Source organism: Podarcis muralis, chromosome 1 (assembly GCF_964188315.1).
Source record: "Podarcis muralis chromosome 1, rPodMur119.hap1.1, whole genome shotgun sequence".
NCBI classification, from domain to species: Eukaryota; Metazoa; Chordata; class Lepidosauria; order Squamata; family Lacertidae; genus Podarcis; species Podarcis muralis.
The window spans coordinates 45,368,826-45,393,783 of NC_135655.1; the positions used below are offsets into that span (position 1 = coordinate 45,368,826).

The 24,958-nt window shown below is 42.2% G+C and overlaps 2 protein-coding genes across 7 annotated transcripts in view; one reads left to right on the forward strand and one right to left on the reverse strand.

The window, feature by feature from the left end:
- Positions 1-1,913: 1,913 nt before the first annotated feature.
- Positions 1,914-13,641, reverse strand: LOC114594588 (uncharacterized). Its single transcript, XM_077927384.1, has 4 exons — positions 12,442-13,641; positions 11,371-11,441; positions 3,419-3,591; positions 1,914-2,462 (listed from the first exon to the last, which is right to left on the reverse strand). Exon 1 carries the CDS (start codon positions 13,591-13,593, stop codon positions 12,541-12,543), a length of 1,053 nt encoding a protein of 350 aa, XP_077783510.1. The 5' UTR covers positions 13,594-13,641; the 3' UTR covers positions 1,914-2,462; positions 3,419-3,591; positions 11,371-11,441; positions 12,442-12,540.
- NUMB (NUMB endocytic adaptor protein) overlaps positions 12,815-24,958 on the forward strand; it is a 60,731-nt gene continuing 48,587 nt past the window's right edge. For 4 of the 6 annotated variants that reach the window (XM_028724409.2, XM_028724448.2, XM_028724439.2 and 1 more), the window contains exon 1: positions 12,815-12,943. The gene's annotated coding sequence lies outside the window, so the exon portion shown is untranslated. The other 2 variants (XM_028724429.2, XM_028724420.2) reach the window with 2 other exon arrangements.

The window sequence follows — 24,958 nt, forward strand, 5'->3', positions numbered from 1 at the left end:
TCCATCTGTCTATCAACCTCTCAATGTCATGTAAGAGATGCACCTTTGCCCCTCTATAAATCCCATCCAGAAGTTGCGATAATTGAGCTCCACATATCTCCGCTGCAGTGGTGAGGATTTTTGTTGTGCACAGGCTCTCTGATATCCAAGCTTAGCATTTCTCTTTCTGGGGAAATTAGGTTCAGCTTGCTGTTATCAGGAGGGGAAACAAGAGCTTCCTATCTATTCGGGATATTGTGTTGCCAGAAGCAGTTTGTGAATCAGCCTTCATTTAAAGCAGAGGCCTACCCCCAGTGAGTCTCTTGCGAGGCCTACAGCCTTCCTCTTCCTTTCCAGTGTATCTACTTGCCATTATAAAAGGTAGAGAAATGATACTTTCTCTTATTCTACACAACATTCAGCAGGGAAGGGAAATCATTCACTGGGGACTTTTGCAGCTTGGGAGTTCTCTGGCCCTGGGTCTTGTACTTATTATTATATTATGGTCTGGAAGCACATGAGGCAATCACCCCAAAGGAAGGAGGTCAGCCAGGACTTCTATGGCAGAAGCTTTGCCTCTGTCCAAACATATGGCATGTTTTAAAGCAGGGAGGCTTTTCCACTTTGGCTACAAAAAGGGTCATCCAGCGTAAACAGAGTTTAAGACAGCTAGGATCCTTGCAAAGTGTAGGTGAGTATCAAGACACTCTGACTGACAAGAGGGGAATATCTGAGTAAACCAAGTACACACATAGGGTGGGATAGGGGAGAGAGGGACAGGCAGCCTAATATTATTATTATTATTATTATTATTATTTATACCCTGCCCACCTGGCTGGGTTTCCCCAGCCACTCTGGGCAGCTCCCAACAGAATATTAAAAACACGATAAAACATCAAACATTAAAGACTCCAGTAAACAGGGTTGCCTTCAGATGTCTTTTAAAAGCAAGATAGTTGCTTATTTGCTTGACATCTGATGGGAGGGCGTTCCACAGGGCAGGCGCTCCTACCAAGAAGGCCTTCTGGCTGGTTCCCTGTAACCTCACATCTCGCAGTGAGGGAACTGCCAGAAGGCCCTCGGCGCTGGACCTCAGTGTCCGGGCTGAACAATGGGGATGGAGAAGCTCCTTCAGATATACTGGGCCGAGGCTGTTTAGGGCTTTAAAGGTCAGCCTAGGGGACATCACATAGGTGGGCTGGGATAGTGATGCAGAAGACCAGACTGCTCTCCTTAGTCCAGCACAGAGAGACACACTGGAGAAATCCAGAGGTCAATGTAGGGCTCCTGACCAGAGTTAGGATGCCAAATCATACCTTCTGCACCCAACTAAAAAATGAGTTGCTCCCCTGTAACTCGAGCAAAGCTCAATATCTTATAGTTTCAGTATATGGCAGTGGGGGGCTGCGGCCCTCTAGATGTTGCTAGTCTACCATTATCCCTAACCACAGGCCATGTTGGCTGGGGCTTATGGAGTCCAATCACACCTAGAAGCCTACAGGTTCTTCACCCATGTCATAACGGCTCATGTAGTGAAATGTATGGAGACCATGCAAGTGCTGACAATTTTTCTACTGTACAGAACTGAATCCTAGAGCAGAGAACAGATTAATCTACATCACATTCTTTGAAGTCTGGGACAAAAGTAAGAACGTAAGAGGAGCCTGTTGGATCAGGCCAATGGTCTATCTAATCCAGCATCACAGTGGCCAACCAGATGCCCGTGGGAAGTAATATGTCCTATTGGGTCCATAAGAGGAGATTCTCTGCTTAGGAAAGCTACAAATCGCCTTGGAAGAAGGATGTTAGATTGCAGTGTAAAATAAATAGAAAAAAATATTCAGAGTGTCAGTTATGATTCATCTAGAAGCTTTCCTGGGCCTTTTAAAAAGTCTATAAAACTCATAAATAAAATAAGACGCCGAACAGAGTAATGTAGCTTCAATTGTTTTAATAATCAATCAATTGAAACAGTACATAATTGTTGCAATTGTTCCGTTTTTCTGGCACTGTTTGCACATGCCTATTTTAGAAACTGCCTAGTGAGAGCAAAGAGTAACTCTGCTCAGATCTTTACAAGTATGTAAGCCAGCAGTGTGTGTTTTTCTGGGGGGTACGCAGGGGTACGCATACCCCCTAAAATTTTGTGAATCTTTGTACTTTTCTCCATTTACTGTACTTTATTTTTCCCAATTTGAACTACAAAATGGTGATTTTCTTGAGTCAAAATGAGAGTACCCCTAAACATTTTTTAAAGGGGAAAAAAGCACTAGTGAGCAGCATTGCCAAAAGCCACACACATTGTATACAAAAGGGGATTTAAAAGTACGTTGAGAAAGTTATTCTTAAAAAGTTGCAAGTCCTTTCTGAAAATGGTAAGAAGATATGCTTCAAAACCGGTTCAGAGTTTTCTCCAGCACAGGACAGTTCCCACCCCAAAAGCTGAGGCTGAGTAAGTTTCAGGCACTTGGATGGACCTTGTTCTTAAAAGAAGCAAAAAGAAGTCAGGGCTATCAGTAGTACTTAGCCATCTCCAATAGAAACTGGCACATCTTCCAATAGCTGTCAAACGAAATTAGGTACTGCAAATCTGTTTTTACATTTTGAAAAAGAGTAGACTTCCATAGCAAGGCAGAATGCAAATGGCAAGCAGAAACTACCATAGGAGCTGGTGGATGAAATCCCTTACTGAATGATTTTATACCACCCTCTTTTGCTAAAACAAAAACAAAACAAAAAAACAAAGCAGATTACAACCCAAACTAAAAAAAATTCAAATTAGAGCAGTAAAAATAAAATTACAACAATAAAACAGTACAATATAATTAAACGGTAAAGAAAAATGCAGGTTAAAGCAGCAAAAAAAGCAATCATACAATGGAATAAAAGTACCCAGCACAACCTCCGATTCTTGGAATTATTGTTATCATTATCATCATACATGATGATATAGCAAATATATATATATATATATATATATATATATATATATACATACACACCAGTAAATGGGTTAGAGATCTGGATGTGTGAAAACAGTACCTAAAAAAACCCCGGGTTTGCTTAAGAGCTGCCACAATCCAATCCTGATTTGTCACTTCTTTTTAACTTCCCCCCACTTTATTAGCAACTCTGAGTCCTGCCTTGTCACTTCTGCTGTGCTGCCAACAGCAACATCCTATTATGGGAGAAGAACATTTCCAGGCTTGTTCTTGCAGGCTTCCCAAAAAAGAAGGCCTTGACAAAGCCTCTCCGTTTGGCCCGGTGGCATTCAGTTTATCACTAGTGTAAAGACACTGGGCAGGATTGTGAAATCTGTTCTCCATTGTGGTGGCTGTAACATCCACCGCTAGATAGCAAGACTGAGAGCTTGTTCAAAATACTGTTTCTCAAGAGCTCGCTGCTCCCCCCCTTCCTCCATCAGTATGAATGCACTCACTCAATCAATGAAGCATCTCTTATCTGAGATCTTGGCTTCCCTCCAACTGCAGCTTGCTGGCTCTCTCTCTCTCCAGGATTTTCCCATTCTCTGTTGGTTTGTGATCCTTAATCCCGGTTTTCGTGCACACAGGGTTCCACTGAGAAAATGAGCTTTATCTAAATTTGGCCAGTCTAATTGAAATAGATTAATAACATCAGTATGTTAAAAAAAAAACCAACAACCCCGAAAACCCAAAGCCACTGTGAAATAGACTCAGTGGAAACTGAGAAATAGGCTGAAAAAAGACTCACTGTGCTGCTCAGATACAGAAAAAAATTGGGCACATAGAGTGATCCCCAGCTAAGATGCTGCACCCTGTTCGCAGGGGACTCCTGTAGGCTCCCCACTCAACCGTATTAATCGTTAGCTTTATTAAGGCTCATTTGATGCTCACAAAACACGGCATGCAAGGATCGCTCACTTGGTGATATTGAAAAGATGCTATCTGTAGTGTCTCAATAGCCAGTGACTACACAACAAAGCTTCAGACTCCAAGACTCCAAGCGTCTTACTTTTCAAGGGAGAGGGAGGGGGAGAGAGGGAAGCATGTGCAAGGGGGGGGGGGGGGAATCCAGATAATAAAACGAACAAGGAGAGAAACTGGATGAAGTCACTGCACTATAGAATTACCATGAGGAAGCACAACAGAGGCAGTATGCACAAATGGACTTAATTCACTCGGACCCTGCCTGCACCGTGAACAAGGGCCTTGGTAGCTGAATGTGTGTCAGGAACTTCCCTATGGAAAAATAAGACCTGTGCAGCCGGGGTGTGATCTTCATTCGCACGACAACATGTGCAGTTTCCCTATGCGCTCACATCTTACTGCTTTTAAAGCCTTATTTCATGGCATTTGGGTTTAGTGGTACTCGACAGACTGACCTGACCCTGAAAGGGCATCCAAATTATGGCAGATTTCATCCTCAAAAATGTCTTGCAAACATTTCACAGTGATCCACAGATGGGCCAGACTGCAAGAGACCCCAGACCACCAAGAAAATCTCTCTCAGATGACACTGTGAGGATCCAAGGGTGGAGCAGAATTCCTTCTGCACTGCCTCTGAGTAAACCTGACAATAGAACTTATGAGTGTTGAATTCATGACACACGTTTGTGGATAAACCTAACGAGAAGCCAGGACTAAACCACTGAGTCATAATCTCTGCCACTGTTATAGAGTTTTTGTTTCTGCTGTCAGTCCTTGGCTTTCCCATAAGGTAGAAATTGTCTAAGTAAATATTTCTTAGCACTCTTTGGCTGTCACACAAATTGGAAGTCAGAGTTGATGTTAATTTCCTTTGTATTCCAACAGGAACACTGGTTCTATTATTTCCTCCTATTTGTCCCCAATAAAAGCAAATTAGTCTAGGAAACTGTGACACCTGAAAAGAGAATTATAAATTACTGTGTGAAGAGATTTAAATAGCCGAGGAACACATTTCAAAAATGTGAGAATAACCGCACTCTATACTGCTTGAGTAACTTCATTCTATGTAGCAATTAGCTGGCGCAGCAATGACAAATGAATTTGTAATGATAAGTCCAACTCATAGCTACAGCTACTGTGAAAGTCTGAGGTCATTTCATGATGCAAGATGACGTCTGTTCTGTTGGAATGAAGGTTTAAAGCTCAGTGCCTTATCTGAAGTTCTTTGTCAGCAATACTGAGATCGGAAATGCCCTTCAATAAATTGGATAAAACTGAACCAAATCCTTCACAAAAGAATATCATGTTGGAGCTATCCTTTAATTTGTAATTGAAAAATTATTCTAAGAGTACTCCAGTTGTCTTAATATAATGATCACAGTCCACTACAGAGTTAATTATGCTTATGGCAACTGATTTTAAAGGGGCTTTTGGACTGTGGTCATGTGTGTGCAGTCTAAATGCAAAAGAATGTGGAGCTGCAAGTAAAAGATAAAACTAATTATGCTTTTCCTTCTCTTCCCATTTTTAACACTTCAAAATAATATTTCTGTTTAATGCATTATCATTAAAAATAAATCATTCTGTTCTCATGTCTGTTATTGACTTTATATAAAAGCAATTTTATACAAGCCTTATACACACTTGGTAGTCTGGTTCACACATAACACTAAGCAATAGTTTGTTTAACAAACCATGAATTAACTACAGATTATCCCATGGGCAAGCAAGCCATGACTTGTTTTCTGGGGTGGGGGTGGGGAATAAATGCTCCAAATAAGCAAACATACATACATAACTAGCATCAGAGAACAGGGGCTATCATTTCTGGTAGATCAGATCCTTTAATATACCTTTCAAACAGTCCTGGGCTGGACAGACAGAAAAGTTTCTCTGTTTTAAGCTATACCAAGCAATGTGTTTTAACATCAACTTGTAATTCTGAACAATAACAAAGCTAGCTCCAATAATTCATACCTTATACCTATGCCTGTGGGGCATTTCCCCCTTTCTCCACTTGCTCCTCTTCAGAGTTTTCAAGGAGATTAATAGCAGTGGGAGGATCCCACTGTAATTTTGTAGAAGAGGTGGAGGTGGTTGTGGATGAAAGCACCGATCTGTCTTGCATATATTGCTGTGCTACACAGTTCCTAGGCTGACACAATTGTTGGAGGAGACGTGCATATATTTCCAGGGGTGTAGTAAGGGGGGGCCGAGGGGCAGACCGCCCCCGGGTGCCCTCACTGAGGGGGGTGACATTCAGCATGCTGTGTGACCGCGGCTCCCAAGCCTACCCTGAGCCGTCGGCTAAGGGGGGAGCTGCGCTGCTTTGCTGGCAGCATTCCCCCTGTTATGTACTGAGTTGAATAGGATCCAAAAGGCAGCAGTCTGATTGGTCCTAGAACAATAGGATTCAGAACGCAGCAGTCTGATTGGTCCTAGAACAATAGGATCCAGAATGCAGCAGCCTGATTGGTCCTAGAACAATAGGATCCAGAATGCAGAAGTCTGATTGGTCCACAGGAGCCACCCAATCCAGCTCCAGGTGGAAGGGAATCCGCAACCTGATTGGCCTACAGGAGAATCTCAGAATTAGCCAATCACATGGGGCCCATTGTGTAAATAATGTATATAAGCCAGACATTCTGGGGGAACTTCCATTCCTCCTCACCACTATGAGCTGAATAAAGAGCATGAAATCCACACTCGACTCCGAGTATATTTCACCCCCCCTTCCCCCTTTGTTTTGACAGCTTGGGGAGGCTTGGGAGTCACGGGCAGGTGGTATGCCAAATGTCCACCATGGGCTGCTTACTCTGCCCCCAGCTGCAAGGTGTGCACGCTGCTCCAGGCACCTGAGTGGCTATCCCGTGCCTGGGAGGGCACCCTCTGCGCCACACACCCCTTGGGAGCGCGCCCACCCTGGGCAGAGTGGGCATATGCTCCACTGCTGCATATTGCCTCCACAGTGCATTCCATAAGGTAGTTTGCCTTTCAATTAAGGAAGCTCTCTGTGCCATGTGCCTCTCAAAGGCAGCTCATAGCTGCTGCCATGGACTCCAAACATGTGGCTTACTTACTTTTTCTCTAAACTTTGTAATAATAATAATTTATTTATATGCTGCCCATCTGACTGGGTTGCTCCATCCGCTCTGGGCGGCTCCCAACAAAAACACAATACAACATAAAACACTAAAAACTTTCCTAAAAGGCCTTCAGATGCCTTTTTAAAATCGCATGTCCCAAATGGTACCAGCTTTCTTCATAGCTGGGAGTTGCCTTGATCATTTTGGTTTGGGTGTGGTCATTGGCCATGGAGGGTGAAAACTGCACATCATGATGCATGCCATAGCTTTGTGGAAGTGCGCTAGAATGGCGACTTTTTAAAGGAATACTTCTGAACCGCTAGTACTGAAAGACCACATCTTAAACAACTACTTAATGCACATATTCACCCCAGGTTACCAAGGTCAGCCAAGCGAGTGAGACTTCCAGGCACTGCATTAATTGTTCTCTAGGTAACTGAACAAAACTATTACCCTAAAGTTGCAAGCTGAAGTAACAGGCTATGTTTTTATTGGTCAGGCTTTACTGTTGATTGAGCCGTTTCTTACCCCTCTAGGATTTCACAGTGTTACCCGCAGAAGTGTGAACTTTTGAAACCTTAGCAGCTTTAAATGTATAAACTGCGGCAGTCTTAATTCTGTCCCTCTGAGAAGCTATCCCATTACAGTGGTACCTTGGGTTACATACGCTTCAGGTTACAGACTCTGCTAACCCAGAAATAGTACCTTGGGCTAAGAACTTTGCTTCAGGATGAGAACAGAAATCGTGCTCCAGTGGCGCGGTGGCAGCAGGAGACCCCATTAGCTAAAGTGGTGCTTCAGGTTAAGAACACTTTCAGGTTAAGAACGGACCTCCGGAACGAATTAAGTACTTAACCCGAGGTACCACTGTACATAAACAATTTTAAGAAAGGCGCTTTTGACTGCCATTGTGTCCTTTTCCGTGGTATATTCCTGCTTTCCTATTTATCCCTTTAGAGATGGAAGCTGGGCAGAGTGGACAGCGGTCTCTTTAAACTTCCCTCACCTCATAGTCCAGCAGCCGCAAAGCAAACCTGTCTGCCTGGCTAGGGAGGGCTTCTCCTGGAGGAGGGGGGGGGGCAAGGAAAAGAGCCTGTTGCCAGGCAGCGTTTGGAGTGAGGTCTTCTTCAGGAAAAGTTCAAAAGCAAACAGCTTAGCCTGGAAACAGTTTTGTTTCCCAGGCGCTTTTGCCTCACGCCATGTGGCCTGGCGAGTGACTTCAGCAGGGGGGCGAAACCAGGTTCAAGAATGGGGACCCGGGGTCACGTGGGTTTCAGGATACAGAGGCAAGGGAAAACTGAGTGTAGTCGGACACACACTCTGGACTTTAAGAAGGCCAATTTGGAAAACCTGAAGGAGCTACTGGGTGTGATCCCGTGGTCAGAAATACTCAGTGAGAAGGGAGTCCAATAAGGATGGGAGTTTCTAAAAGGAGAAATATTGAAGGCCCAAATGCGGACCATACCAACAAGAAAGAAAAGTGGGAGGCAGTTGAGAAAACCCGTGTGGCTGCATAAGGAGATGACAGATGAGCTGAGAGTAAAGAAGGGCATGTACAGTGGTACCTCAGGTTACAGACGTTTCAGGTTACAGACGCTTCAGGTTACAGACTCTGCTAACCCAGAAATAGTACCTCGGGTTAAGAACTTTGCTTCAGGATGAGAACAGAAATCATGCTCTGGCGGTGCGGTAGCAGCAGGAGGCCCCATTAGCTAAAGTGGTACCTCAGGTTAAGAACAGTTTCAGGTTAAGAACGGACCTCCGGAACGAATTAAGTTCTTAACCAGAGGTAGCACTGTATAAGAAATGGAAGAAAGGGGAAATCACAAAGGAGGAGTTTACATGAGTAGCCAACAGTTGCAGGGGGAAAGTCGGGCTGGCTAAAGCTCAGAATGAGCTCGGGCTTGCAAGAGAGGTTAAAAATCATAAACAAAAGGTTTCTTCTGCTATGTCCGAAGGAAGAGGAAGAACAAGCAAGCTAACAAAATGAATTTCACTCTATTCTGCCTTGGTCAGACCACACTTGGAATACTGTGTCCAATTCTGGGCACCACAATTTAAGAAGGATGTTGACAAGCTGGAATGTGTGCAGAGGAGGGCAACCAAGATGATCAAGGGTCTAGAAACAGACTTATGAGGAGCTCTTGAAGGAGCTGGGTATGTTTAGCCTGGAAAAAAGGAGGCTGAGAGGAGATATGACAGCCATCTTCAAATATATTAAGGGCTGTCATATGGAGGAGGGAATATGCCTGTTTTCTCCTGTTCTGGAAGGTAGGACTTGAACCAATGTCTTCAAGCTGCAGGAAAGGAGATTCCGATTAAACATTCGAAAACATTCGAAAAAACAGTAGCTGTTCAGCAGTGGAACAGACTCCCATGAGAGGTGGTGGACTTGCCTACCTTGGAGGTTTTTAAGCAGAGGTTGGATGGCCATCTGACATGGACGCTTTAGCTTAGAGTCCTGCTTTGCAGGGGGTTGGACTAGATGACCCTCGAGGTCCCTTCCAATTCTAAGATTCTATGATTCTAATGTCAACTATAGTTAAAACAAACCAAAGTTTGTAAGCAAACAATAAACCATTGTGTCTGATCACGGTTTGTAGGAAGATAACAGGCTACAGTTGTGCCACTAGGTAGTGTTCAGATAATTAAATAAACAATACTTCAATAAACTGGTTTATGATTGCATACACTAAGAATAAACTCTAAAGAACTCACTGGGGCTTACTTCTGAATAAAAATGATTAGCACTCTGGTTCATATCGTCTTTGTCCACCATAACAGCTGCTCATCTTTTATTTCACTTTCCTTTCAATATATATTTTTTACTATTTATTTAAGTACTAACTGTATATCCTTGGATACTGGAACATAATTGTTTTGTACATTACTGAGGCCTTGTTGGAGAATACTTGTTGGTGGCTGTAGAAAGCAAGTGCCTACATGACATTCAGACACCCCTTGTGTCTGCAAATGGTTCTGGATGGAATGCTTGACACTTAAATAGCCCTAAGTCAAACTCTATATTGTGGAAACATTTTGAACACTTGCAATTCATACCTGACCTGGGGCTAGTAATGTGTATCAAGAATTCCAACAACGGGTTTTCAGTGAGTGACTTGCATAAGCAATTTTAGTGGTTTTAAATCCAATCAGACTATCTTATGGTTTTCCATTCACAAACAGCTGCTGTAGTTAGCCATAAGCTTTCTGCAAAATATTAATGAAAAGGAAGGCAAGAAACTGTTTAACCAAAGAGAAGCAATTCAGGAGGGGATATACAGAGGAAGTCTTCAGCTTCCCATGAACGTAATATAAAAATTGATCTATGCAGGCCAGAATTCTGTTTCCAGCAGATGCCACCCAGATGCATGGAGGAAAAACTCATAGCTGTGTATGTGATGGATAGTCACCCCCTCTTACCTACCTATATGAAAAAACCTCTCTCTCCCACTTCCTTCTTTCCATTTAAACTTCTCATGTCCACAAAGAACCTCCCAAAATCCATCCTTCTATAACACAACAGGTATGCAATACTGTGCTTTAGGCAGCAATCTAAAGTAGGGCTGAAAATAAGTCACACTGGAGACTTATTTCAAAGAAACCTGTGTGTTTCATCTAAGGAGGATAGGGACAGACCTGGTCTTGTGCTTTCAGAGATAGGGAATCAGCCATTGTTATGCTTCTTGTTCCCAGCAGACTTTGGTGCAACCTGATACCCGTACAGGACCTCAAGAGCGTAATCCAAATGTCTGCTACCTCCTCCCTCTTAAGTTTTAAGATTATGCCGAGATGTAGACTCCATGGCTTCAACAGCAGTCGTTTTCTCTCCTAACTGCCACCCTGTCGCCCAGTCCATTGCTTTGTTTCAAGAGTTCTGAAGAACTCAAAAGCTTGCACAGCATTTTCTGTAATTTGGGTTGGCTTAATAAAAGTCTCACTCCAATACAGATTGGAGCATTTTTCTTATGGGCCAACGTGCCTCCCTTTACTTTCTATTAAATATGAGTAAATGTACTCATAAATCACTAACGTTTATTGATTAACAAATCAACACTATTTTATTGAAAAGTTGAAGGCAACCTTGTTCTCTTTTGTGCCAGATGCCCTTGTGCTACCAAACTGCCAAATTTCAGATTCCAGTTATTGAGGGAAAGTGTTATTTCATACAGTTAAATCCGATCTTTCCCTTTTGTGAATTTCAAAATACAAATGTGTATTGTTTTAATGGCCTGATACACAAACTGTACTTTGACAAAATTCAATAATATAAGAATTATAATTTTCAGTGGCACAGAAGTTCCAAATTTGGAGAAAAAACAAAGAGGAACCATTAACTGGATCAATTAGATAGAGGAATATAGGGGAATGGGTAAAAGTACTGCAGGTTAAAATACCTTTAAAAGATGTCATGGAACAAAGGTTGGGGATTCCCACCCTTTTCTCTGTGGCTTCTTTATGTTCTCAGCTATAATTATAAAAACAATTCATCCCAATTATCATGACTAAAATGTCAACTTCAGCTAGTTGTCAGAAAGGCTTTTAAAAAAATAGAATGCAGTTCTCCTCAAAGCAGAAGAGATGATGATTATTTGTCAAATTTCTATGCTGCCCTTCATCCGAAGATCACAGGGTGGTTTACAATATCAAAACACAAAAAACCACACCATAGTAACAATATCACCCCACGCCCCTTGCAGTTTAAAAGGCCATAACTTGTTTAATTAGCCAAATGCATGGGAGAAGAGGAATGTTTTTGCCTGGTGCCTAAAGATATGCAACAAAGGTGTCAGGTGAGTGGCCCTGAGGACAGCAGTCCACAAGCGGGGAGCCACTGCAGAAAAGGCCTGTTCTCATGTTGCAGTCCTCCAAACCTCTCACAGAGGAGGCACATGAAGAAGGGCCTTAGATCTCAGCGTCTGGATTGATTTGTATGGGGAATGGCAGCACTTAAGATATTGTGGTCCTGACAAGTTTAAGGCTTTATAGGATTCCCACAACTGGACAGAGAGCCCAGAGAGAGAGATGGAAACTCTATAGACTACAGCAATTCTCCCTCTCCATCCCTCAGCTCTGCCCTGAGGACCCAGGTGGGCACAGCTGGGTGAGACCAATTCCATCCTGCTCACCCACCCAGGTCTCTGTAATGTGTGAGGCGGCTTCCTCATCTATAATCAGATCATGCCTAGCCCTACCATGTACCACTGTAATTGTCCCCACCCCACCCCCCACTCTCCCCTGCTCCTGTCCTCCCAGGCACATCCTCCCTCCATCAAGAAAAATAACAAAAATCCACACAGATTGAAATCAGTTGAAACAATTAAAAACAGTTAAAAGATTGGCCCTGTCTCCTAGATCTGAGAAAATATGGGAACCCAATGGGATCTGGCATATTTTAAATATACAGTATTGTACTTCTTAGGATTGCCCTGGGGAATATTATCAACTCTTAGAGGAGAGCGACAAACCTGTAAACTGAATGACACCAACCAGCCATGTTTCTGTCAGTGAAGGGTTAATTCCAGGTCAGGTGTGCCCTGCCCCGCTCTTTTGAACTGTGTCCCTCCCTACTGTGCAACCAAACCAAGCAGGGCTAGGCACTTTGCATCGGGTACTTTATCAGGAAGGCGGAGCCTGAATGATCGCATCTCTTCTGACCTATCGCAGCTGCCGCTTCTTGCGGTTTGGACCGACAAAAAAAAAAAAAAAAACCAGGAAAGAAGTGGGGGCGTCAATGCTTCGGTGTGAATCAAATACTGCGAAACGACAAGGCGGAGCGAAGACTTGACGGGCTCAAATCCCCACCAATACCTACCAGCGACTGGGGCCGAAGCAGCCAATGCGCCCGCGAGGCTTGAAGTGGGGAAGGAGAGAAGGTAGCGAAGGAGGTGGGAGTTGTTGTCAGGGAGTAGGAGGCAGCTCTGCTTGGCGGCTGAGGAGGAGCTGAAGGGAGGCGGCCGCGGGTAGCAGGTGAGAGCGAGCGACGGAGCGAGCGAGCGGCGGCCGGGCCCGGTAGGCGCTTGGCTGAGGGAAGGGGCTTCCGCGGACGACGAGGCGCGGTTCCTTCCTCCCTGCCCGGCGGGGAGAGCGGCGGGGCGACCTGTGGCGGAAGGCCCGAGCTCCCGGGTGCGGGGCTGGTCGGCTCCGAAGCCGTGTGGGTGAGCCTCGAAAGGGGAAGGGAGGAAGGAAGGAGGTGCGGGGGCTGCTGCGCTCAAGAGGCGGCGGCGGCGGGGAATCCGGGGATGGGGAGAAGCGGGCTCGCGGAGTACGTGTGAATGAGTGCAGCGGCGTGCAAGGGAAGGTGCGAGTGCGGGGTCTGCTCGAAGGGGAGGTCGGGCGAGGTGCCGGAGGGAGGTGGGGCGCTTGAAGAGCCCGGGAAAGGAAGGGGCCGGGTGGGCGTCTCTCGGCTTCATACATATATATACATACAGGGTATATCTATCTCTATATAATGGTCGGCTGGGCTGGAGGCTGAACCTGGGCGAGGATCTGCGGCGAGTGGCCCAGGAATGCGGGCGGATGAGGAGCCCTGCGGAAGGGAGGAAGGAAGGAGGAGAGAGGGAGAGGCGGATAGTGCAGGAAGCGGCGAGGAGGGAGAGGCAGAAGCGCCGCTCTCGCATCCCCGGCAGCGGAGGGACCTCGCCGGGCGAAGCTGCCCTGCCGCCCCTTCCCGGCTTCCGGGGTGCCTGCCTGGGACTGGCCTCCCTTCCAGGCCCCGCTTGGTCTGGGGAGTTAGGGATTCCTGAAGGAATGTGGCCAACTGGCTTCCTCTCCCCAGAGCTGCCCTATATTTCATTCTGTCTTCGGGACTACTTGTTTGTAAATGAAGCCTTTTTGCAGAATCCTGGCTTTGCAACCCCTGGAAAAGGGGGCGGCGGCGGGAAAGAGCTGATAAGCTAATTGAGTGAAGCGCCGTCCCACCTATTCTTACTTGGCTTTGTGCGAAGCAGAATTGATGTGTGATAGGATTAAAATCAACGGGGTTAAACTTTGAAAGATTGGGTGTTGGCACTGGCAGTATGATTACTTTGGTCTTTAAAGGAGAGCTTCATTTCCTTTTTATAGCTTTCTGTCAGGATGTTGGGCGCAAAGCAAGTGTATATCTATTTTAAGGAGAGGATTAATATTAATACAAAGTGCAACGATTACTGAATCATAAAATACTAGGTTTGTGTGTCATGTTTCCAAATAACAAAATACTCAAGTTTTTTTTATCCTTTCTATGAGTACTTATTGTGAAATGATGTGTCTATTTGCCTTGTAATGTCTTCCAGCAGCTCTCATCTAGAACTCCTTCATCCACAAGATTTATGTAACCTGCTCATTAATTTTTCATAAAGCTCTAAAAGTTTCTGGTAGAATTTATTCTGTTTAATGTGTAGGTTGTTGTGTCTTCCAAGACTCAACAAAAGCACTTATAAGGATTTGTTATTTGGTTGTAATCAGCTATTTGTCTTAATAATAATAATAATTTTATTATTTATACCCCACCCATCTGGCTGGGTTTCCCTAGCCACTCTTAAACATTTTGTGGTCCTCAAATTGTGTGTGTGGCATCTTTAGCAAAGATGATGTTTAGGAATACAGTTGAACCATAAGGCATTTGTATCTGGTTATTCTCTGCTGCAAAAGTGTTCATGTTACGCATATTTCACTTCTCCAATCCTTCGGCTTGTTCTGTAGTTAAAATCATGATAGGTCTCTTAAGGCCAACTGCTATTTAATGTTTGACATAGTAAAAGAGTGCTGATCTGTACAGTTTTTCCGCTGGATTGTTGCAATGTTTTTCCATTCTTTCCTTCTTGGCCATTCTTTATGGAAACACTAAATCAGTGACATCACTCATGTGAGCAAAATAAAACCATAAATTGTCTGTTCCTCCTTAGTTCAATCCTTGTCCTTTATCATATTAACTTCTTTAATCTACAGATAAATAGACAGTGGGGTGGGGAAAGTTGCTGTTACACAAGTTCTGTACAAAGAGTGGCAAAGCCAAGATGCATAGTGAAAACTTTCTGTCACTGAAGCCTCCTTGGCTCAGACATTTGCACTCTTTTAATAGAAAATACATAGAGACAAGGAGAATAATTTCCACAGTGATGTGATGCATCTTCCAAAGTTTTATTTGCCTAATCAGATTTAAGTTCTTAATTCAGTAGTGTGTATAATATATATTACCCTGTGTTGCCTGGAGCATCATTTGTGCAAACACTCTAGGTACCTTATTGCAACAATGTAATACCGGTTTAATTAAATTCAAGCTGTAGTCTAGCAAGGGTTTTGTTTTTTGCATTGTTTTTAAAGACTTTCTGTGTTCAACCTTGCAAATAAGCTCACAAAAGTTACTAGCCCACATAAATATTATCTAGCCCAGGGGTCGGCAACCTTTTTCAGCCGTGGGCCGGTCCACTGTTCCTCAGACCATGTGGTATTGTGTGTGTGTGTGTGGGGGGGAATGAACGAATTCCTGTGCCCCACAAATAACCCAGAGATGCATTTTAAATAAAAGCACACATTCTACTCATGAAAAAACACCAGGCAGGCCCTACAAATAACCCAGATATGAATTTTAAATAAAAGGACACATTCTACTCATGTAAAAACACGCTGATTCCCGGACTGTCCACAGGCCGGATTGAGAAGGCGATTGGGCTGCATCCGGACCCCGGGCCTTAGGTTGCCTACCCCTGATCTAGCCTGTCAACTTGCCCACACACAGTTTTAAGAAAAAAAGAGCCAAGCTTTTTGGCTGTCTTCATCATGGAGTGAGCAAGAGGCTGTATCAAGCCTCGGTTAGTCCATGAAGGAGATGGGATGGAAGTGGAATATTTTGTAATCTTAAATTTAGGAGATTTTTATGTTGTGGAAGTATTGGTGGGAAGATATGACTTACTGATATTATCTTGCACTCTGTTTAAAGCAGCACAATTGGGGACTGGTACATCAAACAATCCATTTGAAGTGCTCTGTCTAAAGTCTTGCTGGCAGAAGATACAATATTAAGTAACTTTACTACTCTATTTTAGGAGAATGAATCTTATCAGATAACGTCTTTTAATCCTGAGCCATTTTTGAAGATTTTATAGGCTCTAGAGTACTCTGGAATAGGGTATTGTCAATACCCAGATCAATAAAACAGATATCAGCAATACAAACACTTATTGGCTAATATATTTTATTGGAGAAATAAAATATTGGACAAAATATTACATTGGGAGAACAATTTCATGACTCTAAATGAAAATATATTGCAAGTTTAGTCTGTTGATGACCTCCCTTGTTCTACACACTTGCATTGCCTTAAAAAGGGGAACAAGTGCTGTAACTAATGTGCTATTGTAATGAAAGTAGATTGCATGCTATACCAGAATTCCCTTATTGTCTGCTGTCTAAACATAGTGATGAATATAGGTAAACTGTCTTTCTGGACTTCAAATATTCTATACTCCGTAGCTCTCTTCTGGCATTAACTGGCTTGAAGAGACAACATACCAGTGAATACCAGTTTCTGGAAATAGCAAGACAGCAGAATGCTTTTGTTCTCGGGTCCTGTTTGCAGACTTCTCACTGGCATCTGGTTGGCCCTGTGAGAACAGAACATTGGACTAAATGGGCCTTTGTTCGAATCCAGAAGTCTCTTATGTTCTTTACCGTGAAGGTTCATCTTCGGTTGCCTCTTCCCTCCCCTGACCATGCAGCTCTCCCAGTCTCTCTTACGATGAGGATAAAGTACTGTAGTGAAGAAGCTTTTTTTATCTGTGGAAGTGCCCTGTGCAAGGGAAAATAATGAACTTCCGAGATTCTCTATCTGTGTAGGCCCTCCACAGAATCAAAGGTTTATCTTCATTATGAAAGAGACTAAAAGATTTGCGGGTGGAGTGAAACATGTGGTCTCAATATACACCTATATTGCCTCTTCAAGTTAGTCATGGTTAAGGGTGGTGGATATTTTTATATTATTCTTTGCCCACTGTAATCACAGACTCCTGACCATGCAGCCATCCTACCAAATTGTTGGCATTGTTGAGGAAATCTACAGGGAGTACCCTATCTGCAGATTATCTTGTGTCTGGGATACTGATACAGATCTGGTGTTTCCCTGCCTAGTCAAACCTTGCCTTTCTGTAGTTGCTACTATTAAACAATTGGGAATCTGAAATCTTTGCTGATCTACTGCAGAATAACCAAAGAGCTGGCTGTTGATCCCGATCTACCTGATTGAGGCAGGTCCAGGGAATTGTCAACCTTCTTGAAAGGTACACTTACCGATATAGTGTTACTTCTAGCTGTCCTGTCTGAGTACAGTTGAGTACATGTTGAAGTTTCAGCAAATAGGTTTCAACATTTTGAATACTGTCTTCTGAAATGATATTTTGCTTCTCATGCAAGAATAATATAATTACAATTTTTGTGCTATATATTGACTTATAAAAACTGGAAATGTTATTTTCTGTAGTTCACTATTATAGCAAGTTACAGTTATGGATGAAGGATAGGCAGTAAGTCATTACACAGTACTTATATGTTTTATAACTTTAAACTCTTCTTTAGAATTTTAAAGCCATCTAGTTTGCCAACTATAAAATTCCTGAGAAACCTTGGCTGGCTTATGTCTCTCTTTTTTTCTTGGAAAGAGCTGAGACAGTTCTGTGGAAAATCACTAAATCAACATTTTCCCCCTCATGCAAACCTGGTATGCTTCTGAGTTGTACTGACTTTTTGTAATACTGCATCTGCAAACTGCAACATTCCCAGAAGGAATAGTTCTGGGTATTTTGTTCTGCTAGTTTTGAAAAGCTTAGAACTATTGCCTTTACAGAGTTCTCTGGTGGGAAACTTTATTGATGGACATCTGTATATTTAATATCTTACACTTTTAAAATGAATTATCTGCCTTTTATGACAGTTCTCCTACTAAACATATATTTATATCTGATACTGGTTAATCTTGAAATGTGGTGAGGCTTATAGCCTGATTCTGTGCATATTTGCTCAGAAATATATTCCGCTGAGTAATACATCTTATTTGACCATAACACACTAATATATTCATACAAATGGGACTTTACTACCAAGTAAGTGTGTATAGAAATGCAGCCTTGCTTTGTGTAATGTAGAAGATCTTACGTTTCACCCAAGAAAATAATGTGTCAGGTGCATTTAACTTTGATTTATATTTTGCCTAAAGCTGCATTCTTGGTTTCTGCCACTGAAGAAGCAGGAAGCTAGTGGTAGACTAGGTAAAGTCAATTGATAGTGGCAGTGCAGTTTTCAGAAACTTTTCCAGTACCTTTAATTAATTGGGATTTGATTTAGCATTTGTCTTAAAAGCAAAAAAGTAAATACTGTTTTTTTGTTTAACTATCCCACACTTTTCAGTACACGAAAGTAGTTTAGCTGAAATATTTTATATAGACCAAATAAAAAATGCACACTTAATGTGGTTTAAATGTTCATAGAAATTCACATCTGTACTTTGAAATGTATTGTACTTTTCTCAAACGAAACAACTCAGTAGCATATACCGTACTTAACATTGTTCAAATGATAAGAAAATAATTTGGGCACTGTCAGCTGTTAATATGGTAGGAATACATCTTGTTTGACCATAAGCATAAGCCATAACAAAACTAACATAGTCATACAAAATAAAATTCATGAACAGTGTCTGCATAAGATATAGCTTTAGCAAGTCTAGAAAGCTGTTCATAATAGATACAGGTATGCTTCCTAGGGATGGTCACCTGAAAAAAGTTAATGGCTCAATTTGACAAAATCGATTGTTGCAAATCTTTTGGAGAAATATGTGATATATCCCCCCACAAAATATTTCACTCTGTACGTCTTCTATAAAGAAGCAGAGGACTCATATTTAGCACACTGATGCCTGACAGTACAGGATCTAGTATACATGGTATCTACTGTATTTAGGAGGGTGATCTTGGCCACAGTAGAATGCTTTCTGGACTGCTTTGCGCATCACATTAAACCATAGTTAAAAGCAAACTGTGGTGTAATGTTAATGTGTTATGTGCATGCTGCTGAAATGTCCTCGTTCAGCTCTCACTGCCACTGCACCTCTGGGAAACAAACCAGAGTGACCTTTAGTGATAACCAAGGATTGTCATTCACTTCCTGTGCATGGTTCGTTTGGAGAGAAACAAGCCATGAGCCTAGATTAAGAAGTCACAACAAGGTGGACTCCAGCTTGTTTCCCAGCAGCAGAATGAGAATTTTTAAGTTGTGTGGTCACACTACTTTCTCATTAAATCATAGCTAATTTTAATTATGTTTTCGTTTGATGCATGAACTATAACAGTGTGTGCCTAGGAACCCTTAGGAAAGGGTTGCAATAAATGGTGTTAGTTTAAAAAAATATTCGTTGCAATTTCAACACATCAAATATGAAACACTATTCACACAGAAAGAACCTGGGTGAACCATAAGACAACTAGGTATCTAGAAAGTATTAGTAATGGATACTGTAAATCTATAGATTTACTACTGGTCTAACACCACAGTTGACAATTAAGAAGTTATGTTGAAGCAAACAGTGCCTCATTAAGTGGCTTTCTCAGTTACGACTTTTGAAGATCTGATGTTTAAAAAGAAAACAAAAGTTATCCCAAAAAATGCCTTATTATGTACTTTGATTTTACACAAGGGTAATAGTTTTGAGAAGAAAAGGATCACATTGCGGCTAGAGGAATTTTGAGCAGGAATGGCATAAAATTGGCTATCAGGGGCCAGCAAGACCTACATTTGTAAACATAAGAGAATACTATTACAAATTGCTTTTCCAGTGGTATCTGACACCTCACAGTTTGAGTAATATATATATATATATCTGGCATGAAGATAAAGGTTTGGATGCATGAATCCTCAAATGCAGATATAGGTGGCAACCATTTTGCACTATTGACACATGATTGCCAATGCGTGGGTCCCTTTGGACCCGGAAGAAGGCGGAACAGGGGGGGGGTGGAATGCAATGGGCTTATGTATGTTCCACTGATGCACACGGGGGTCAGGAACGGAACCCCTGCACAAAATGGCCACTGCCTGTATGGTAGTCTTGTCCTTTAATAACAAAATATGGGGGATAAGTTACAATATTAATCAAACTAGTTTATGCATTTTGTTTTGGATCCTTTAACAAATCTGTTGGGCTGCTTAGATGACCAGATTAAACCTAAAAGATTGATATGGAACCTAATAGATGATGCCATTATGTTAATAGTCCAAAAACAGAAGAACAAACTGAACAAGCTATTGCCTACAATTAAAATAATGGCTAGTTGAACTTTGGAAAGTGATGAAAATGCATAAACCTACAGAATGATGGAAGACACGGGAAGGAAACTTTTTCGAAGTACCATATTTACTCAAGTCTAATGTGCCATCGAATCTAATGCACACCTCAGTTTTCAGAACCTTGAAACCAAAAAAAGCATTTGCTGGCGAATGTAAATGTGCTATTGAATCTAATGTGCACCTTAATTTTCGCAATGTAATTTGGCCAAAAAAGGTGAGCATTAGCTTCGAGTAAATATGGTAAATGGCTTTCAGTGATTGAATACATGAAAGATACGGATATGAGATATGGATATTATATATTTTTTCTATATGGTAATAGCATATGGTCAGAACTGTATTTATTGTTTATGGACACAGCAAAATTTTGTATTAACATTGTGATGTTTAAATCTGTGGTACAGATACATTCTGAATACAGTCTTATCCACATCTCAGATGGGGTACCCAAGTGTTATCACACTTTCTAGTGTTCTTATTTATGTGTGCACTTGAACTTGCAAGTTATGCATGTATCCTTGGAAACAGGGTTTTTGGCAATCTTTAATCTGAGTATGGCTGCATGCCATAGGGGTTATTACATTATGTTAATGCCCATTCACACTTGCTTGGGGGCACCAGTAAATTTGCAAGATAAATGTGGATAAAATGGTGTTCATGCAAAATGGCAGACACTTAAATAGTTTTGCAACTTGAAGTGCTAATTGCAATGGTACGGAATGATAAAATGGTTACAAAATAATACAGGCTATCCAATAAAGTGATAAATCATTCAGTAATGCTCACAGATCACCCAGATCCACACTTCTTGCGCCAATAGTTTAAAATTGCTATTTAGGAAATAGAAACGGATGGATGGTAGAGAGCTGTCACAAATGGCAAATGGGAGGGTGCTAGAGAACTGTCAGGGCTGCAGTGTGAGTCTAGGTGTGCCAAGGGGGGGGGGGGGGCTCAAATGCTAATGCCTAGGCTTTGGACAATGTAAGAATAGCAAGACAGTGATATTTAGGAAATGAGGCAAAAGAAAGAAGGAGTAAAACACAACTAGTTAACCTTTCCTGAGAAAGAGAGAGAATAGTTTCTCTTGAGTTTCACTGTGACCTGTTTGTGTGATGTCACAGCTGTAGACTGAGGCTTTAGCAGGAGTTAAGTGTGAAGCCTTTTGGTGGGTGTGGTGGGTTCACTCCAAAACAGGTAGTTTGCAAGTTTACTGTATTTCCTAAGGGACCCAGGTCCAAGCATTGATGGGTTGGTCAAAAATAGCTCAAGGATGACATTAGTAGGCTTGCCTAAGTCCGCTCACCCTCCTAAGGTGGTTCCAAAAAAAGAAAAAAAGTACTTCCCTTAAGGGTGATCACAAAGCACCTACTAAAAGAACACCAGAATAATCTGAAAGAAAATTTAAAAGTATAGTAGTAAGGAAAAGGGGAAGGGAGGCAAGTGTAAAGGATCTAGCTAAGTTGGAAAGGTCTGCTCCTATAATACAGTGGTACCTTGGGTTAAGAACTTAATTCGTTCTGGAGGTCCGTTCTTAACCTGAAACTGTTCTTAACCTGAAGCACCACTTTAGCTAATGGGGCCTCCTGCTGCCGCCGCGCCGCCGGAGCACAATTTCTGTTCTTATCCTGAAGCAAAGTTCTTAACCTGAAGCACTATTAGCGGAGTCTGTAACCTGAAGCGTATGTAACCCGAGGTACCACTGTAATAGAATTGAGTTGGCTTGGAGAAGAAAGAAGAGTGGAGCATGGAACAATCTTATGGGAGAAAACTGAACAGTGTCAGGGTCTGAGGGATGCCTAGTTACAGGAAAAAGAATTCTGATGGGTGTTGGCCATTGTCACAAATGTTGATTGTGGGGAACAAAAAACGATCAATTCCTGGAGAGAGATGCTTTCTTGGAAAAAAAGGCTTTTATTCTCACCAGGGTTAATTAATGGTCAAATAGAGGGATATACTTGCATTAGATAGGACAGAGATTCTGAAGACCAATTAAGTTTCTGTATTTTCACTAACATCTTTTAGCTTTAAGGAGGTCATTTAGCTTAAGCCAGTATTGCTTCCTGAATTTTTCTGCAGTGGCACTGCAGTCATTGCACAGAGCAAAGCCAAAGTTCAGGTGCACGTGAAGAGTTCCAACTGAGCTAAGTTTCTAGGTAAATACTAGCTCTGGAAAAGGTATGGAAAAAGCCTACTGAAATTAACAAAGGTCATATCATGTTCCTAGTAAGGAAATAGAAATTGTGGTTGCTTAGTTGAGGGAAAAAGCGAAGTGGTTTCATGTGAACAATTATGTTATCAGTTATCTTCTCTCAATGCTAGCTAGCGCTTCGGGCTATTCAACAAAACTGTTTGGCAATATGTGGAAATATTGGGGGGGGTGATATATAAGAATTTGATTTGATATTTTTAAGCAAAGTGGTTGATGTGAGTTATGTTTTATGTTTGATATGAAAAATGATAATACAAAATTAAAAAAATAAATAATAAAACTGGCAAGTTTTCAAGGCAAACAAGAAATCCCTTTTCATGAAGTGCATAATTAACTTAGGGAATTGACAAGTACAGTGGTACCTTGGTTTTCAAACGTCTCCATTGACGAACATTTCAGTTTTCAAACACCCTAAACCCAGGAGTAAATGCTTTGGTTCTTGAACACTCCTTAGAAGTTAAACATTCCATGCAGCTTCTGTATTGAGTTTTTGGTTTTCAAACATTTCAGAACTTGAACGGTCTTCCTGAACGGATTACGTTTGAAAACCGAGGTACCACTGTATAACCATGTGGTGATGACTTCTTGTAAGAAGGATGAAGCAAATACACACTATATAGATATTTCAACAGTTAGCTAGTCTTGATAGCTAGGAACAGAACCTCCATGTTCAGAGGCAATATACTACTAAGTACCAGAGCCTGGGGGTAAATCTTGAATGGGCATCAACATCATTTCTTGCAAATGAGCTTCCTGGAATCACTGTTAGCCAGATGTTGAAAACCGAAGAACTGACTATCATTTAGCAAGGCAGTTGACTGTTTTTAGTAAGACTGATCAATTCTTAAATACTTTTTAAAATGTCATGGGTATTGATACAAGGTCTTGAATATCTAATTAATGAATAATGAAAACTAAATTTTGCCAAACACTGCAGGGTGGGTCAGTGTCATGTTATAGTAGAGCACTTGTTGACCTGCAGTGCCTGGACTGTAGCTTAGCTATAAACTGCAACTCTTTGGAGTATCGCAACTGACAATGGATGTTACCTTGCTCAAAGCATTAGCAAGATGAAATAACCTGCTATACTTAAAAAGCAAAAGTACTGAGAAGCGTGCTTACATTTTAGTCTGTCTTCCTGTGTTGTGTGCAAATTAAGTTCCTGTTGTAAATAAAATAAAGGAGGGAGGACACTGTATCTGTAGGATCATAATTCACTTCCTGAGCCACTGTGTTGAAAAAAAAAAAAAGAGTTACAGTAGTTATATAGGTGGGCACATTTTGCAAAGAACATAGAAAGACTTGAAGATTATGGAATCTATACAAAATCTATATTGTTTTGGCCCCAGAATGAAGCCTAGTTCATGCAGACAGAAGAACCTCCTAATTTGGGGGCAGATAATGAGGTATGTACATTGGAAGTGATGCAAGTAAATAATGCAAGGAAGCAAGTTAACCTGCAATGATCCTGACATGGTTTAGCCATGGTATAGCAGTTGTTCAACACGCCTGCTAGATTAGGAAATCTGAAACTTTGGCTTGGATAAAATGAATTGTGGTGCTATGAGCTGATGACTGCTTCAAGTACCATTTTAAAACACAAGTAGGGTAATGCAGTTTGAGTAGAGAACTGTACTGAGCAGTAGAATTTGATGCCCTGTCTCTCTGCTGTCATATTGGAGTGCTACAGTAGTCTTGATGCAGTAGCAGTGTAGAGGCGAAATGTGTTTTGGAACAATAGCTTCTGAAAAGAATGTACTAGTTAATGAATATAGTGCTGGTCCGCAGAAAGTAAACTGAGATCATGAACTGTATTAAATATTTCATGATATGGGAACAGAAGGGCAATTTAACCAAACAAAATTTTAAAATATAAGAATGTGTAGATTACAGGGAGTTCAATGATGAGACCTATTGATCGCTTTAATCTTTTATCAAACCACAAATACCGTATTTTTCGCACGATTGGATGCACCGGACCATAGGACGCACCTAGTTTTTTGGGGGGGAAATAAAGGAAAAAATTTTCCCCTTTATTTCCCCCCCAAAAGCAGGTCAGGGAAACCGAACCAGGTCGAGGAACAGCGGGATAGTGGCGCTGCGCCTCCCTGCTGTCCCCCGAGCTTGTGGGGCTGGCTGATGTCTGCCTGGCGCGCGGGGCGCTCTGCTTCAGGGCGCCCCACCCGCCGGGCGGCAGGCTGCTATCCGCAGCGTGGGGAGCCCTGTGGGGAATTCCTGCAAGGCTCCCCACGCTGCGGATGTGTTCCCGAAGCGCCTGGAGCTCTGCTTTCAGGGCGCCCAACGCTCCGGGAAGCAGGCTGCTATCCGCAGCCTAGACACGGCTAGCGGAGCGCTAATCCCGAAGCTTGGGGCGTGCGGAGCTCAGCGCGCCCCAAGCTTCTGGGCGCCGGCAAGGTCTCCGCTAGCCCTTGCTGGCGCCCAGAAGCTTGGGGCGCGCTGAG